Source organism: Tachypleus tridentatus, chromosome 4, assembly GCF_004210375.1.
Source record: "Tachypleus tridentatus isolate NWPU-2018 chromosome 4, ASM421037v1, whole genome shotgun sequence".
Taxonomy (NCBI): domain Eukaryota; kingdom Metazoa; phylum Arthropoda; class Merostomata; order Xiphosura; family Limulidae; genus Tachypleus; species Tachypleus tridentatus.
In genome coordinates, this window is record NC_134828.1 from 99,394,515 (window position 1) to 99,408,704 (window position 14,190).

Below are 14,190 nucleotides of genomic sequence, written 5' to 3' on the forward strand. Positions count from 1 at the left end.
AGCCTTCTGTTTTCCATCTTAAGAATCTGCTTTGTTCTTCTATGCTGGAGACAATTTTTCTGATGTGTGGCAGGGTGGTTCTAGTCAGTTTGTATTGGTTTGCAGCCTGTGATGATTAGGCAGCAGTCATTAAAAAGAGAGATGTTTCATGCTTTATGCACCTTATATCGTGGAATCATAAATTAATTAACTGTTTTAGCTAAGAATGGTTGATACAGTTAAGTTTTATATTTTAGTTAACAATTATAAATTTATATTGTTGCAGCATTGTTCTCACACCTTTCTATAACTTTTAGGCCTAAACTTACAAATGACGTTTAAACAGAAACACTTTGCTAACAGTACTAGGACTAATCTAAAATTAGTTATTTATACAATTGCACTGGGACAATCTGAAGAGATCAGCATCAAAAGAATGCATGGTCAGAGTGGCCAAAGAAACATCTAGGGAAGAGAAGAGTAAGGGGTGCAGTGAGGACGTAGAAATGGAGCTGGTGAATAATCATGCTCAATATTTAGAAACTGCACTATTTGTTGTCACCAAGTTCTTGATCATATGTGGTTGTTTTGACTGGTGCCCTTAAATGAGGTTGATCCAGACTGCAAGTTTCTGTTTGGCTGTGCCTTCTGCACAAATAGCTTGTAGGAGAAACTTCTCTCTGGAAGCACTTGGAGTCGTTCAGGCTAATGGCAACAAAAAGAAAGCTCTTGTGAGGCTCAATTTATTAACAGAGTTTTGGAAAGGGGTGAACTCCTTTAGAAATGTGCTCATTCCTTAAAGTAATTCACTGATATTTTCTTAATTGTGTAGCTTGTTCCTTTTAAGGATGTATATGCCCTTAAAGACAACTCATTATGTAAGTGTACGTTCAAGGAGAATAATTTATTCCATTTACCAATCAGATTAATGAAGGTCTTATTTTAAAGTCTGTGAACTTGTTTAAGTAATGAGTAAAGATACCAATTTTCTATGAGAAAAGAACAAACAAAAGTCGATGTTCTTTGTAATTGAACTTTAAGACTTAGTCCCTCCCTGCCACATTACACACACATGTCAGTTAATTTAATATTTGAATTCACGTATCCACTATTTTTAAAAAATACGGATCTTACCACACGACCAATTGATAAAACGAATTTAAATAAATAAACCCACTGTACACTGTATTACAAGTAAATTTTGCTTCGATCTCCAATATTCTTTATTTACAAACAGAAGAAAGTTGTTTGGTTTTAGCTCACTCTATAAGCAGTTGTCTCATCAGTAACTTAGCGATAAGCGTGGGGGCTATTACCTCTAAAAAACTGATTTTCCAAAGTTTTGTTAAACGCAGAACAGAGAGTTCATTCTTTACGTTTGCGCTTAACAACAAACAAATAAAATAGAAGCAGTTTATTAGAGTGTGTTTATGTAAATTTTAGACTATGCTGCAATAAATTAACAGAAAAATAATAATTTGTATATTACAGTACTGAAAATGATTCTTACACGAAATAATTACACAAAAAATAAAAAAAAAACTCAGTTTTTGGAAGGTCAACCAGGATTCCTGTATCACATGTAATCCATTCAAACTCAAGTTTTGAGAAGTGTGCCGAAACTAGCACGTTATCAAATTGTGTCATTTATTCTTAACATACCTATATATTAATATTGTCCTAAACTCTTTCTTAGCTTTTAAATTATTTTACAAGCCTTTTTGGAAAGAAAGAATATGTCGCATTCTTTTTCAACTCTAAGATGGTTATTGCACCGTCTAGTGATCGTGATTTATCCTGAACTAAATATATGTTTATCGTACTGTCATGGTAAACAATAAACTCCGTAGTTTGAAATTATGTAATCACTGTATCATAAAGTACGGTGAGGTGAGTGGTATTACATTACTTGTTACTGTACTTTGGGTACACGTTAGTTATAGGTGATACATATCACAGTTTGTTTACCCAATAGTAGTGTTAGTTTTCCGTATTGACATGCTTTACTGTAAATGGGATGTTGTGTATCCTTTAATATTCCAACATTATACGATAGTTGAGCAAATTGCTACGATGCTACAACATTTTATGAGTTTGAATTTGAAAATAAAGATTATATCATTTCTAATTTATGTTTAGCAGTATACTTTTTTAGTGTAATAGGTCTGCTTGGGTTCAGCGCTGTAAAAGAATGAAAAAGTGTGCAGATAGTGTCACTGACAGGGGCGTAGATCCTGGGGGATGGGGGTATACATCCCCCTTCATTTTAGGTGGGGGGTATGGTGCATACAATCATTCCCCCTACAGTTTGGACTGTTGAATTGTTTTATTGCATCACAAGCCTACAAATTGTGTGTTTGTTCTTGTGATTCTCGTGTTCTTACCAATCGAATTACATAATTAGGCCTAGATGTAGGCTTTTTCAGTAGCCGAAATTTACATCTTTAATATAGGCGTGCTTCGAAGCTTTTCGATCTAAGCGATAGTTCGTGAGTATCAGTCAGTAGGTCTAAGTATACATACAAGGCTTGCAAGCACTATCACAGAATCTACCTACGTCTTGTACGTAGTGTAAGATTAACTAAACTTTTCATCACAACAAATTGAACAGAGCATGAAATTCGAAAATATTACTTCCAAGCGTAAACTCCTGTGATCTAGATCTGGCAGGCCATTTATAGCTTGTAGCTGCATCAATCTTAGGTGTATATTGTGCGGTTTTCCTACGCCATTTGTTCTTATGCATGTCTAGCCGCTTTTATTGTCGAACCCCTTACTCTCCTTAGCTGCCGAAGCTGCTGACCATAGTGTACGTTTAGTGTACAGTTAACTATAGGTTCGGGCCGCTCGGATTCAGACGTGCCCTACATCAACCCAATCTGCTCCCTTTAGTCTGAGCCTCGATTTTACAACAGGGCTCATTAGACCTGTGTTTGTGGCTCATGAAATTTCAGATTATTACCGCCCTCTAATAAAGTACTGGTGCTTTATGGTAAAAGAACAATATATTATATTATCATAGATAGTAAAAACTATTGTATTTTCTTGTATAATTAGAACACAAAAGGAGCGATTTCAATAGCCTGAAGCCTCCACTCGAATTGTATTGCTAGTTTTTGTTTAGATGTTTTTATTTAATAGACGTGTTTATAGACATTATATCACAACGTGTTTGCCTTTTGATGACCTTTAACAGGTATATAATATATTTGTGATTGTTTAAGTATTTTTCGATAAACTTGCAATTACTTGTGTTGTAACTCGCACACATTATTGTCCCAGCGATGCACAGGCGATCAGTCGGCTCGGTAGTCACTGTGAGGTTTGCGCGTTCGACTTACATACATTGTACAGATCAGTCCTACTTTCATTCTGTTCTATCTTCGTTTGTTGTACACCCTTGTGCAAATTAATTGAAACAAATGGTCATTTTACAATATTTTTAGCATGTCGGCCGGTGTGGGCTCGCTGGACCCGCCGATTTCCTTTAATAGCCATTTTTTCACACAGACGGCGCTATTAGCTGTGTTTTGCAGTATGGTCGATCTATTTTTGAGATATATGACGAAATTTTGAGGAATATTACGTCATTCGAAATTGCGTTAGAAGGGCAAGGAAGCCAGTCAAAAAACAACTTCTTGCCAACACAATGAAGAAAAAATGATATCAGTGGGGTCTGAAATACAAGAGCTGGATGCAAGAACAATGGAGGAAGATGTTATTCAGTGACGAGACTCATTTCTTCGTACAGAGTCAAAGAAATCTGCATGTTCGCAGATCTCCAGGTGAGAAACTTCGAGAATCTCACATCAATCAATTCGTAAAACATCCCTTGAAGAAGATGTTTTGGGGCTTTTTCAGCTACTCTGGTGTCGGAGGCTTACATATCATAGAAGGTATGATGCGAGAACCACAATGCATCAAAGTTTTGCAGAGAAGAGTCGTTCTAGAATTGAAAAAGAAATTTCCAGATGGATCTGACATTTTTCAGCAAGATCTGGCTCCATGCCACACATCGAAACTTGTGAAGAATTTTTTGACTACAACGCGAATAAAGGTGCTGGACTGGCCTGGAAACTCTCCAGACTTAAATCCTATTGAAAATCTTTGGACGATTTGTAAAGAAAGACTTTGGGGAAAAGTCCAGCACCTTTATTCGCGTTGTAGTCAAAAATTCTTCACAAGTTTCGATGTGTGGCATGGAGCCAGATCTGTACTAAGAAAGATAAGCTAATTGAAGCCATAATTAAGGTGTGGTTCCGCGATCTAAAAATTAGTAAAGATTGCAGTCAACTCGTGGACTTGATGCCAAAGTGGATTAATGATCTTCTGAAAAATAAATGTGGTCATATCATGTATTAATTTGTAAGTAATTTTTGGATTCTCAGAAATAAACCGCAAAAAATTGAAAAAATCGTAATTTTCCGTCTTGTTTCAATTAACTTGCACAAAGGTGTACGTTAGAGTTTTTCAATAAAGACTGTATTTTAGCCTGTTCAGTCATCTGGAAAAGATATTACAATTATGACAAGCAAGCGTTTGAAACTTTCCGATATTAGACAGTTCTGCAAGCCAGTTACTAGTACTACAAGTGACAATGCAGATGCAGATAATCCAATAACCACAAGAAAAGGAATAGAAACTTGCCATACAGAGGAAATACCATGTTCATCAGAGGACGAGTCTGAAAATGCTTGTGCAACTATTGCACATCATGAACCACCAGATAGTTGTGAAACAAGTTTGTGCAGTAATGAAAAATCTTACACTTCACAGATACAGTGTGGAAAGCCATATCATCCAGATGCACAACTAATACCACGACAGAAAGCAAAATCTCAAAATATCAACTTCCAGGGCAAGTGGTTTGATGAGTTCCCATGGCTGTTCGACAATCAGACTCAAAAAGTCACCTGCTTTCATTGTGCCAAGGCGGAAAATAGAGGCCTTTTTACAGGGAAATTGGAGAGGCCAGTAGAGTATACCTTCATATCCAACCGGTTTTTGCAACTGGAAAAAGGCAAAACAGAAATTCAACGAGCACCAATCCTCCTCTCAGCACAGATTCGCAAAATCTCCAAAAGGTTCACTTGATGTAACTCCGGTGACTGCCCAGCTACATGATGGATAAAAGAAGCAGCAGGAAGAATGCAAAAGAAGTCTAGCCAAAATATTCAGAAGTTTACGTTTTTTATGCATCAAGGTTTAGCATTACATGGACATACTGATACGAAGGGAACTTCCTACAGTTAATGAAGCTCCTGGAAGAGGAATATCCTGAGTTGACGGCCTACTTGTCAAAGAAAACCACATTCACATCACTCCAGGCTCAGAATGAAATAATAGAGATGTTCAGCCATCAAATACTGAGGAACATAGCACACGAAGTGCAGCAAAGTGAAATCTTTGCATTAATGGTTGATGGCACTCAAGATGTTACAAGTGTCGAACAGGAAGCAATCTGTGTACGATACGTAGATGAGAACCGTGACGTCCATAAGACATTTCTTGGTATGTACAGTGTTTCCAATACAACTGATGAAACAATATCTTCGATTATACTTGATGTACTGACTAGACTCAGTTTATCACTGTCAGGATTAAGAGCACAAACGTATGATGGAGCCGCTAATATGAGTGGTGCGTATAGTGGATGCCAGGCAAAAATAAAAGAGAAGCAAGCGTCAGCTTTGTTTTTTCACTGCAGAGCACACAAGGCTAATTTAATAATGCAACATGCAGTTGAAGCTTGTAAATGTGTTCGAGATTCTATCCAGTGGGTACATGAACTTGGTGTCTTACTTCATAGGTCAGGCAAATACAAGACAATCTCTGAAAATATTGTGTTGTCAGACAGTTACAATGGTCCAGTTAAATACATCCGCCCACTGTGTCCAACACGCTGGTTCTGCCACCTATCTGCAATTACATGTGGTAATGATCACTACAGTAACATTGTTGATTCTTTGTCTGAATTAGCAAATGAAAAATCGGATGTAGCAGTGAAAGCACGAGGTCTGCTGGACAGATTTGACAAAGGAAAGACAGTTTTAGGATTGTTGATGACTCAGCATCCATTAGCTGCATTAGAGGAACTAAACTGTGCATTCCAAGCAAAATCAGCGACAGTATCTGGCATGATTGAAGCATTTGCAATGACAGTTGAGCAATTGCGGGTGTTGCGAACAGAGAAAAATTACAAGATATTTGATGAAGCTGAGAAAAAGGTAACTTCCCTTGATCTGGTGCCTATTGAACTACCACGCATTTGCAGACTCCCCCAGGAGGATCACAGGTGATGATTCTGCAACACCTAGAGAATACTACAAAAGCTAATATATTGAATTTGTGGACACAGTCATAGAACATCTGACCACTAGATTCAATGCAGACAACAATGACTTGAGGCAATATCTGGCACTTGAGAACATGATCACATCTGGCAGGATTGACAACTCGGTTATAAACTTCTATCCAGAAATCCCAGCACAACGGCTCGAGTTTCAGTTGCCCATGTTCAAAGGAACAACAAAAACAGTATCTCTGAAAGGTGCGAAGGATGCTTACTGTAAAATGTATGAAAACAAGCCAGCAGATGTTTAGTGAAGTGTTTCGTCTCATGAAAGTTTTGCTTGTTTGTCCAGTAGCCAGCTACGAATGTGGACGCAGCTTTTCTGCATTAAGACGGTTGAAGACGTGGTTAAGGTCAACTATGTCTCAACCATGTCGCAGTTTGTCACACTCACAAGGATGAGGTCGACAAGATAAATATAGAAGAGCTTATAAAAGAATTCATAAATAGATCATCACAAAGGAGGTCTACGTTTGGGAACATGTAGACTAGAGGACTGGATGAATTTTACTTCAATGTATTGATATGTAATTTTCAAGAGTTCGCAAAGACATTTTAATTGTTTTTATAAAACAACATGAACAGTTTTTCAGTAGATATAAACTTATCAAGGGTAATTACTAATTTTATTAATATTTGAAAATGAAATTCATGCAATGAAAGTTATTAGTAACCTTGTCAAGTATAATGGCCATCTTTTATACTGTGCAGTGTGCATGAATAAATTAATGTGGCAGCTAATTTGTGACACATTTGTCTTTATTCTATTAACATTTTGAAAATTGTTCACAACACCTCACTTATACAAACCTTCATGGAAACCTTGAAGTATTGTGGCAACAAGATTACCTTGTGACTGCATGTTTACAGCTCTCAGGTTCACGTAATCAGATATTACCAATTTGCAAATTGAACAGTCCACATAAGTGGTTGCAAAAATCATCCCCCTATCGGGTGTAAAAAATCTACGCCCCTGGTCACTGGGAAGGAGAGTATAACAAAATTCTATGATTCTCATAGTAATTTGTGAAAATATTAATTTTGCTGCGTTTTGTTGCAATTTGACAAGTGGTGTAATTAGGCCTTAAAAAAACTAATAAATTTCCACTAGGTTATGCATTTCAGATGTTAGTGTTGTGGTCAGTTATTTTAATATCCGAATATCTTTATTTGCTCATGATATGAAAGGCTGTTGGTTGGTTGTTTTTATACAATAACATTCTGAACTCTTGTTAAGAATAATGAAATATTGTTATATCCATCATATTTACTGGTGCTGACTAAAAACTTGTTTTAACGTTATCGTGTGAACTGCTATACATTTGTTCAGTTTTGTTTTCGTTTGCATGTCTGATTATTGTTTGATAAAGTAAGAAAATAAATTATTTTAAATAGATCGTAAGGAACAAAATGCTCAAATTTTAGAAAAATGAAATGATTTACCGTCACAAATAAATATATTTAAAATTATCTAAACTGATATTAAATGTTTTGCTTGAAATAAAACTTGAGACACAACCCAAGAGGTCGTGAGGTTTAACATGAAATTTAGTTGTCTGTTTACTATTCATGTTACGGTGAATGCTATTTATAACGTTTACCTTTTTCTCTTGTTTATTTTTAGTACATTCCAGGAAACGTCGCTATGGCAGTCGACAACGAACGGCGTTGGATTCTTCTTGGCATTCGTTCTGAGGAGATCCAGTGTAATGACAAGGTGTTTCGGCCAGTTTTTACTGAGGTTAATCTCTATCAAGATTGGTTTCGCACAGTCCTCGATATATCTTGAAGTTATAGTTTTCTGATGAAATGAAGACTTACATTTTTTTTTTAAAAGAAACTTCGTGGTTTAAATTTAGAATTCAATATATTTTCATTTTATGATTTTATCCTAATGAATACACCATAGAATGATCACTGTTAATTGATTGTGTTTCATTTATGGTAAACCTTTCTTTGATTTATTTTCGAGGTACCAAGGTAGTTTATATATTAATGTATACATAAATATTGCACATAGATACATAGTACATATAAGAGATTTATAAAAATTCAAAAAATATATCACTATTAGCAATTATCTAGTTATTACAGTTCTGAACATGAGTACAAAAATAAGAATCGAATCACTTTTCACACTAAATAAAGCGTATGTCAGTGAGGCTTATATAAAAAAGTTTGTAATCTTCACGACATAAATTTTGTCTCTTGAAACTGTGATTCACACTTTTTTCAATAATGTGTACTTAAGAGTGAAGTACAACTATGTCTGTACTTAAGTACGTATTAGGATTTTTGACAATTCTAGAAAATAGAAAAATACTTGACGAGTTAACTTTTATTAGTTTCGATATTAATTTAGCCTTCCACTTGAAATTTATTATTTTTAAGTCTTCATTCCCATACACACTAAAACTTGTGAGATCTAATCAACAGATATTTCTTGTAATTCTCTGAATATTTCTTTTTTTTCTAACTATATAATAAACATTCCAACATTATATATTTCAGGAACAAATATTTGATAAAATCTCCATAAAATTTTGTTAATTGTGCACTAGACAGTTTTCACAAAAGACTTAAAATTTCCAAAAATAATCTTACCACTGTTAAAATAATTACACAAAGTATAAGTTATGTAAGGATTAATACATTTATCCAAGAGTCATTTTTATTATATTTTAAGTTTAATTTTAATTTTTGAATCATTGGCCAATTTTACCTGTTCAAGAAGAAATAATTTGTTAAATAATTACTCAACTTCCAAACTAATCTCTTTTTACAAGCTTCAATTGATAATCGAAAAATAAAGTTTAAAGTTAAATTACTGTAAACATTACTTGTTGTTGTTTTTCCTGATGTTTGTTTACCTCTTAAAAGGAACTATTTTTCGAAGCGACTAAGATTATCTTTAGCTGGCGTGGCCCAGTGCTAAGCATGTCTGTTTGTCAAATCGCCCTCAACATTTTGGAGCCATTGGCGCGTTATAAGTGTGACTGTCAAATCACCCCCATTTGGTCTGACAAGAGTCACCCAAGAGTTGATGGTAGGTGGTGTTGAATAGTTACGTTCCGTTTAGCCTATTGCTTTAAAAATTTGGGACGGCAAGCACAGATATACACTTTGTGGGAGTAGTGCGCGAAATCTAACAAAATAGACATTATATTATGTTACAGGTACATCGTGTTTTCTCGGAAACATCGCTTTATAGCTGAAACCTAAATACTTTTTACAGAAGAACCAACTATGGTCTTGTGATGTTCGAGTGCTTTCAGCGATTTCTCTAATTTACTCGGGTAGGCTTGATGATTATTATATTATTTAATCAATCAACAAATGCCGGTGATGAGCTGAAAACTGGTTCGAACTGGGAGCAAATTTGAAAATAAACATTAAAGACATTGTCCATGACTGTTCAAAAAAAGAAGTCGACTGCTGAAATAATGGTTAAATCTATCAAATGATTTTACTTTAATTATCACTTGTTCCATAATTTTAAATGAACACGTTGGCTAACACATATTAAGTACACATAAAATTAAACATTCAAAGAGTACAGAGAAGCAGTCAGTGTCCCAAACTCGTATATCACAAGAAAAATTTGGCTTTGAAACATAATTATCTGTGGTCTACTGGCAGGCATATGGCAGACGACGTGTTAATTAACAAAACATTGTTTCCTGTGTTACTGAAAACATGTATTCTACTAATTTCTTGAGTTCATTAAAGCTTTTGCTTGTTAATTAACATTTGAATAGTCACACAGAAAACATTATGCTGAAAATATAATGCAAGTAATAAATTTTCCTATCCAATATATTTTATTTAATAATGAGAGGATGATTTCAGCTTCCCCAAGAATTTTGTAGCACAGATTGTTTTACAAACACCCCACTTCTAACTGTTAGAAACAAAATAATGAGGACAGGTGGACACTTGACTCGTAATCTGAAAGTCGCAGGTTCCAATCCCCGTCACACCAAACATTCTCGCCCTTTCAGCCGTGGGGGCGTTATAACGGGCGGTCAATCCCACTATTCGTTGGTAAAAGAGTATCCCAAGAGTTGGCGGTGGGTGGTGATGGCTACCTGTCTTTCCTCTAGTCTTACCCTGCTAAATTAGGGATGGCTAGCACAGATAGCTCTTGTGTAGTTTTGCGCGAAATTCAAAACAAACCAAACCTGTAAGCTATCAATAGACGACAGCGTGGCAGCAGTGACTGACTATTATACAAGCAACTACTCAATATATTCCTAAAACCTTGACACGTTTCCCACGATATCCTTGTCCATGGTGAAATTCTGCCTGCCAAATGGCACGGAAAACATAAAAACGGGCGTGGGATACCTTTCTATTTTGCTCTCTGATGGCCATGAAGTAGCGGATGCCCAGAGAATCGCTGATACTCTCAGTAAAAGCTTTTGCCAAGTATCTAGCACTTCTGCTTCATCCTCCATCTTCTTCGCCATCAAGACTCTTTCCTTTTGAGCTGATCATCTCCTTTGGTCTGACGGTACATCAGTTGGACCTCACGATATACACTACGAGATGCTGCGCCATCTATCTCCTGCTTCTCTTGCTATTCTTTTGATTGTTTTTAACCGGATCTGGCAGGAGAATGTTTGTTTGTCCTGATGCTTGGCACCAGGCTATTGTCCTACCTTTCTCTAAGCCTGGGAAGGATCCTAAGATTCCTTCAAATTTCCATCCAATTGCTTCAACGAATTGTCTTTGTAACATTAGAGAGAATGGTTAATACTCGTCTTGTTTGGTTGCTCTAATCAAACGACCTCCTGTCACCCACCTAGCGTGAGTTCCGACGACAGTGCTCCGCCATGGACCACCTGATTCGACTTGAAACATCAATCAGAGAAGTATTTCTCAAACGACAACATCTTGTATCAATATTCTTTCACTTTGAGAAGGCTTATGATACAACATGGAGATGTGGCATTTTGCGAGACCTCCACTTATGTGAGTTACATGGTCATTTCCCCATTTTTATTAAAAACGTTTTAATGGACAGGCAATTCCAAGTTTGTGTGGGTTCAACACTTTTCCGTTCTTTTCTACAGGAACTTAGAGCCCCTCAGGGCTGTTTTGAGTGTCGCACATTTCAGTATAAATATTAATGCCATCACTGAACAAATTCCTCTTACTGTTGCAAACGGGCTCTATGTCGACGACTTTCACATTTAATGTCGGTTATCGAACATTGCGTATATTGAGCAGCAGCTACAGACTGCCCTCAGTCGTTTACTGAAATGGACCACATCAAATGGTTTTAACTTCTCTCTCTCTGAAACAGTTTGCAAGAACTTTTGGCGCCAAAGGGGGAATTCACTTCGATGTTGAACTTTGCTACCTGTAGTCTCTGAACCGAAGTTCTTGAGGCTTATATTTGATCTCAAGCTGATCATTATATCACACATCAAGCAACTTTCTCTACACCTCTGACATTTGCAAATGTCTTTATGTTTCAAAACTTTGATCATTACCACATTATCCCACCTAGGGTTGTGTTTTCCTTCTTCAGTAGAATATTCATTTTTAAAACAGACAATCTGCCATTGTTCCTTTTGGCACAGTTGAATGAATTGGGTGTGTCCTTGGAAACATTGCTGTATCCATTGGTCAGCACGTTCCATCATGACTTGTTATAATCCTCAGGTGTGACCTTTCTTTAATTCATCTGAGAAAAGCAGATACTCCCATTAGGAGGAACCGTGTTTTATTTGCTAAACATCTTTTAAGCCATCATTCTATGCCTATTTATACAGATTTTTCGAAATCAGGTGACTCTGTGAGTTCTGCCATGGATTGTTGTGGTTTGGCTGTTGCACATAGAATCCCTTTTAAAATTTGTGTGTTCAGTGAGCAACGTGAAAACAAGCTTTTCCAAATAAAACCCTCTATTGGACTTTTCCTCTTTCCGATCCTTACGGAAACAAGATGGCCAGTTGAACTAACTAGACTATGCATTGGTCACAGTTTTTAACTCATTTTTTTATTTGTACTGATGCACCAGTGTGTTGTTTGTGTGACACTTAGGTCACGATAAGCCACATTTTACTGTCTTTTCTTCGTTACAACTCTCAACGACGGCACAATTTTAGACATGTTTTGTCCTAAAATTTACCCATAACGTTGGATAGTATCATAGGAAAAGTAAAAATGATAAAGATAGTTTCAATGTAAATGCTTTACGATATGGTACTAAAGGTGAATATATCCTTTACCTCTCCCATACTACAATAACTTGACAAAGACAAATGACCAATCTATAAAGTTTGTATGAGACAGTGTACATTAAACTACACGAACTGGACCCTTTACAACACCAAACTAATGATGAGTTTATTGGTTAGTGAAGACACCCAACTTGCATATTATACGTGAGTTCCTTTGTCATTGGTTGTAAAAGCAAAGAACCAGTTCTGGTAGCGAATGAAAAGTACAATTTCTGATCAATCCTTCACATTGTTAACAAAATATACGTCAATTATTTAACAAGCAATGGTCAATGCATCTAATTCTGAAAGCTTTGTACCTCTTCTTTTGATACAAATTAAATATGGACCAACAAGTACATGCCTAATTTAATAAGTTAATCCAGAATTATATTCGTCATAGCAGACATAGACATTTTAGGAGTACAAATGAATTTAGCAGACAAAATTTGTGTAAACTCTAGTTTATTCAGAAATGCAATTAAGATAAAATATTTGGCAATATTCGTAACATTCGTAAATAATTTGATTGTGTAAGTTAAAGATATATCTGAATCGGAAGTCACTGACAATAATAGGGATCTGTCACAAAATGTAATATTTTCAAAGGATAGCCCAACAAAACACTGTGAGAACTCTTGAACTAACATAATACAAATGATGTCATACATAAGCAGATATAGTCATTCGTGCCATATTTATCCATCTTTATCAGGTTCGGTGTTGTCTGTTGTTAGCTATAATATCCATGCATATAGAAACAGTCTAATGTAATAAAACTACTAGTGATAACAACAAAATCACTTTGCAATCATACCACACCAAAAGGCCACAATTATCATGCCCTCCATGTTGGTACAGTCATTTGAGTTGAACAAGATATTATACCCAACAGACACATAGTATAATTTAAACCAGTGTCTAACAAAATACAACATATTTTGCCATAGTTTGTACATCTATATCAATTTTACAGTTTGTGTTAAAGTGTAACTTTCTTACTGCTCTTCGGAAACACTTGTATGGATTTACCACAGGACAGAGGCAATCTTGAATAGTGACCCAAAACAAAGTCACAATGACTTACACATAAGATTTCAAGTTGGCTTAGAAATTTTCTAAACATAAATTTCCGCTAGCTTTCACCAGAAAACTAACTTGAGTGCTTGAAAAAGCAAGGATTACAAAAGAACTTTCAACATATTGGCTTTACACTTTATCCTGTTATCATTAACAATCAGAAAAAACCACTAGTTTTCTACGATCTTATCTGCCACTCTCATCTTTTCCGAGTATCTTTAGATTATTGCATTAGCTGCTCTGCAAGAATGCTGTTACAGCAAAGTGATAATATTACGACATCTGGGGAATGTTTCACTACCCAAAATTGTTGGATAACTCGAACAGTAGGACTCGAAACGCCCTTTCAACTTTGATAATTTATGAAACCAATAAATTCCTTATAATTAAATGGTTCTTAAACATCTTATAAACCACCACTTGGTAGACTATAAAACAAACAACACTACTTGTTGTTTTTTTTACTTTTAAGTTATTTGACCAATCAAACTACTTGTCAAGCAGTTATTCCCAGTCATAATTATTAGGAGGTTGACGTCAGTATTTGAG

General features: G+C 35.8%; 1 protein-coding gene across 6 annotated transcripts in view; it reads left to right on the forward strand.

The window, feature by feature from the left end:
• Positions 1-9,165, forward strand: part of LOC143249754 (chymotrypsin-like elastase family member 2A) — an 87,478-nt gene extending 78,313 nt beyond the window's left edge. For all 6 annotated transcript variants that reach the window (XM_076500115.1, XM_076500117.1, XM_076500113.1 and 3 more), the window contains exon 8: positions 7,956-9,165. In XM_076500115.1, the coding sequence (XP_076356230.1) occupies positions 7,956-8,120 (165 nt within the window). In that variant the 3' untranslated portion in view covers positions 8,121-9,165. The remainder of the gene's footprint in view (positions 1-7,955) is intronic.
• Positions 9,166-14,190: the final 5,025 nt, after the last annotated feature.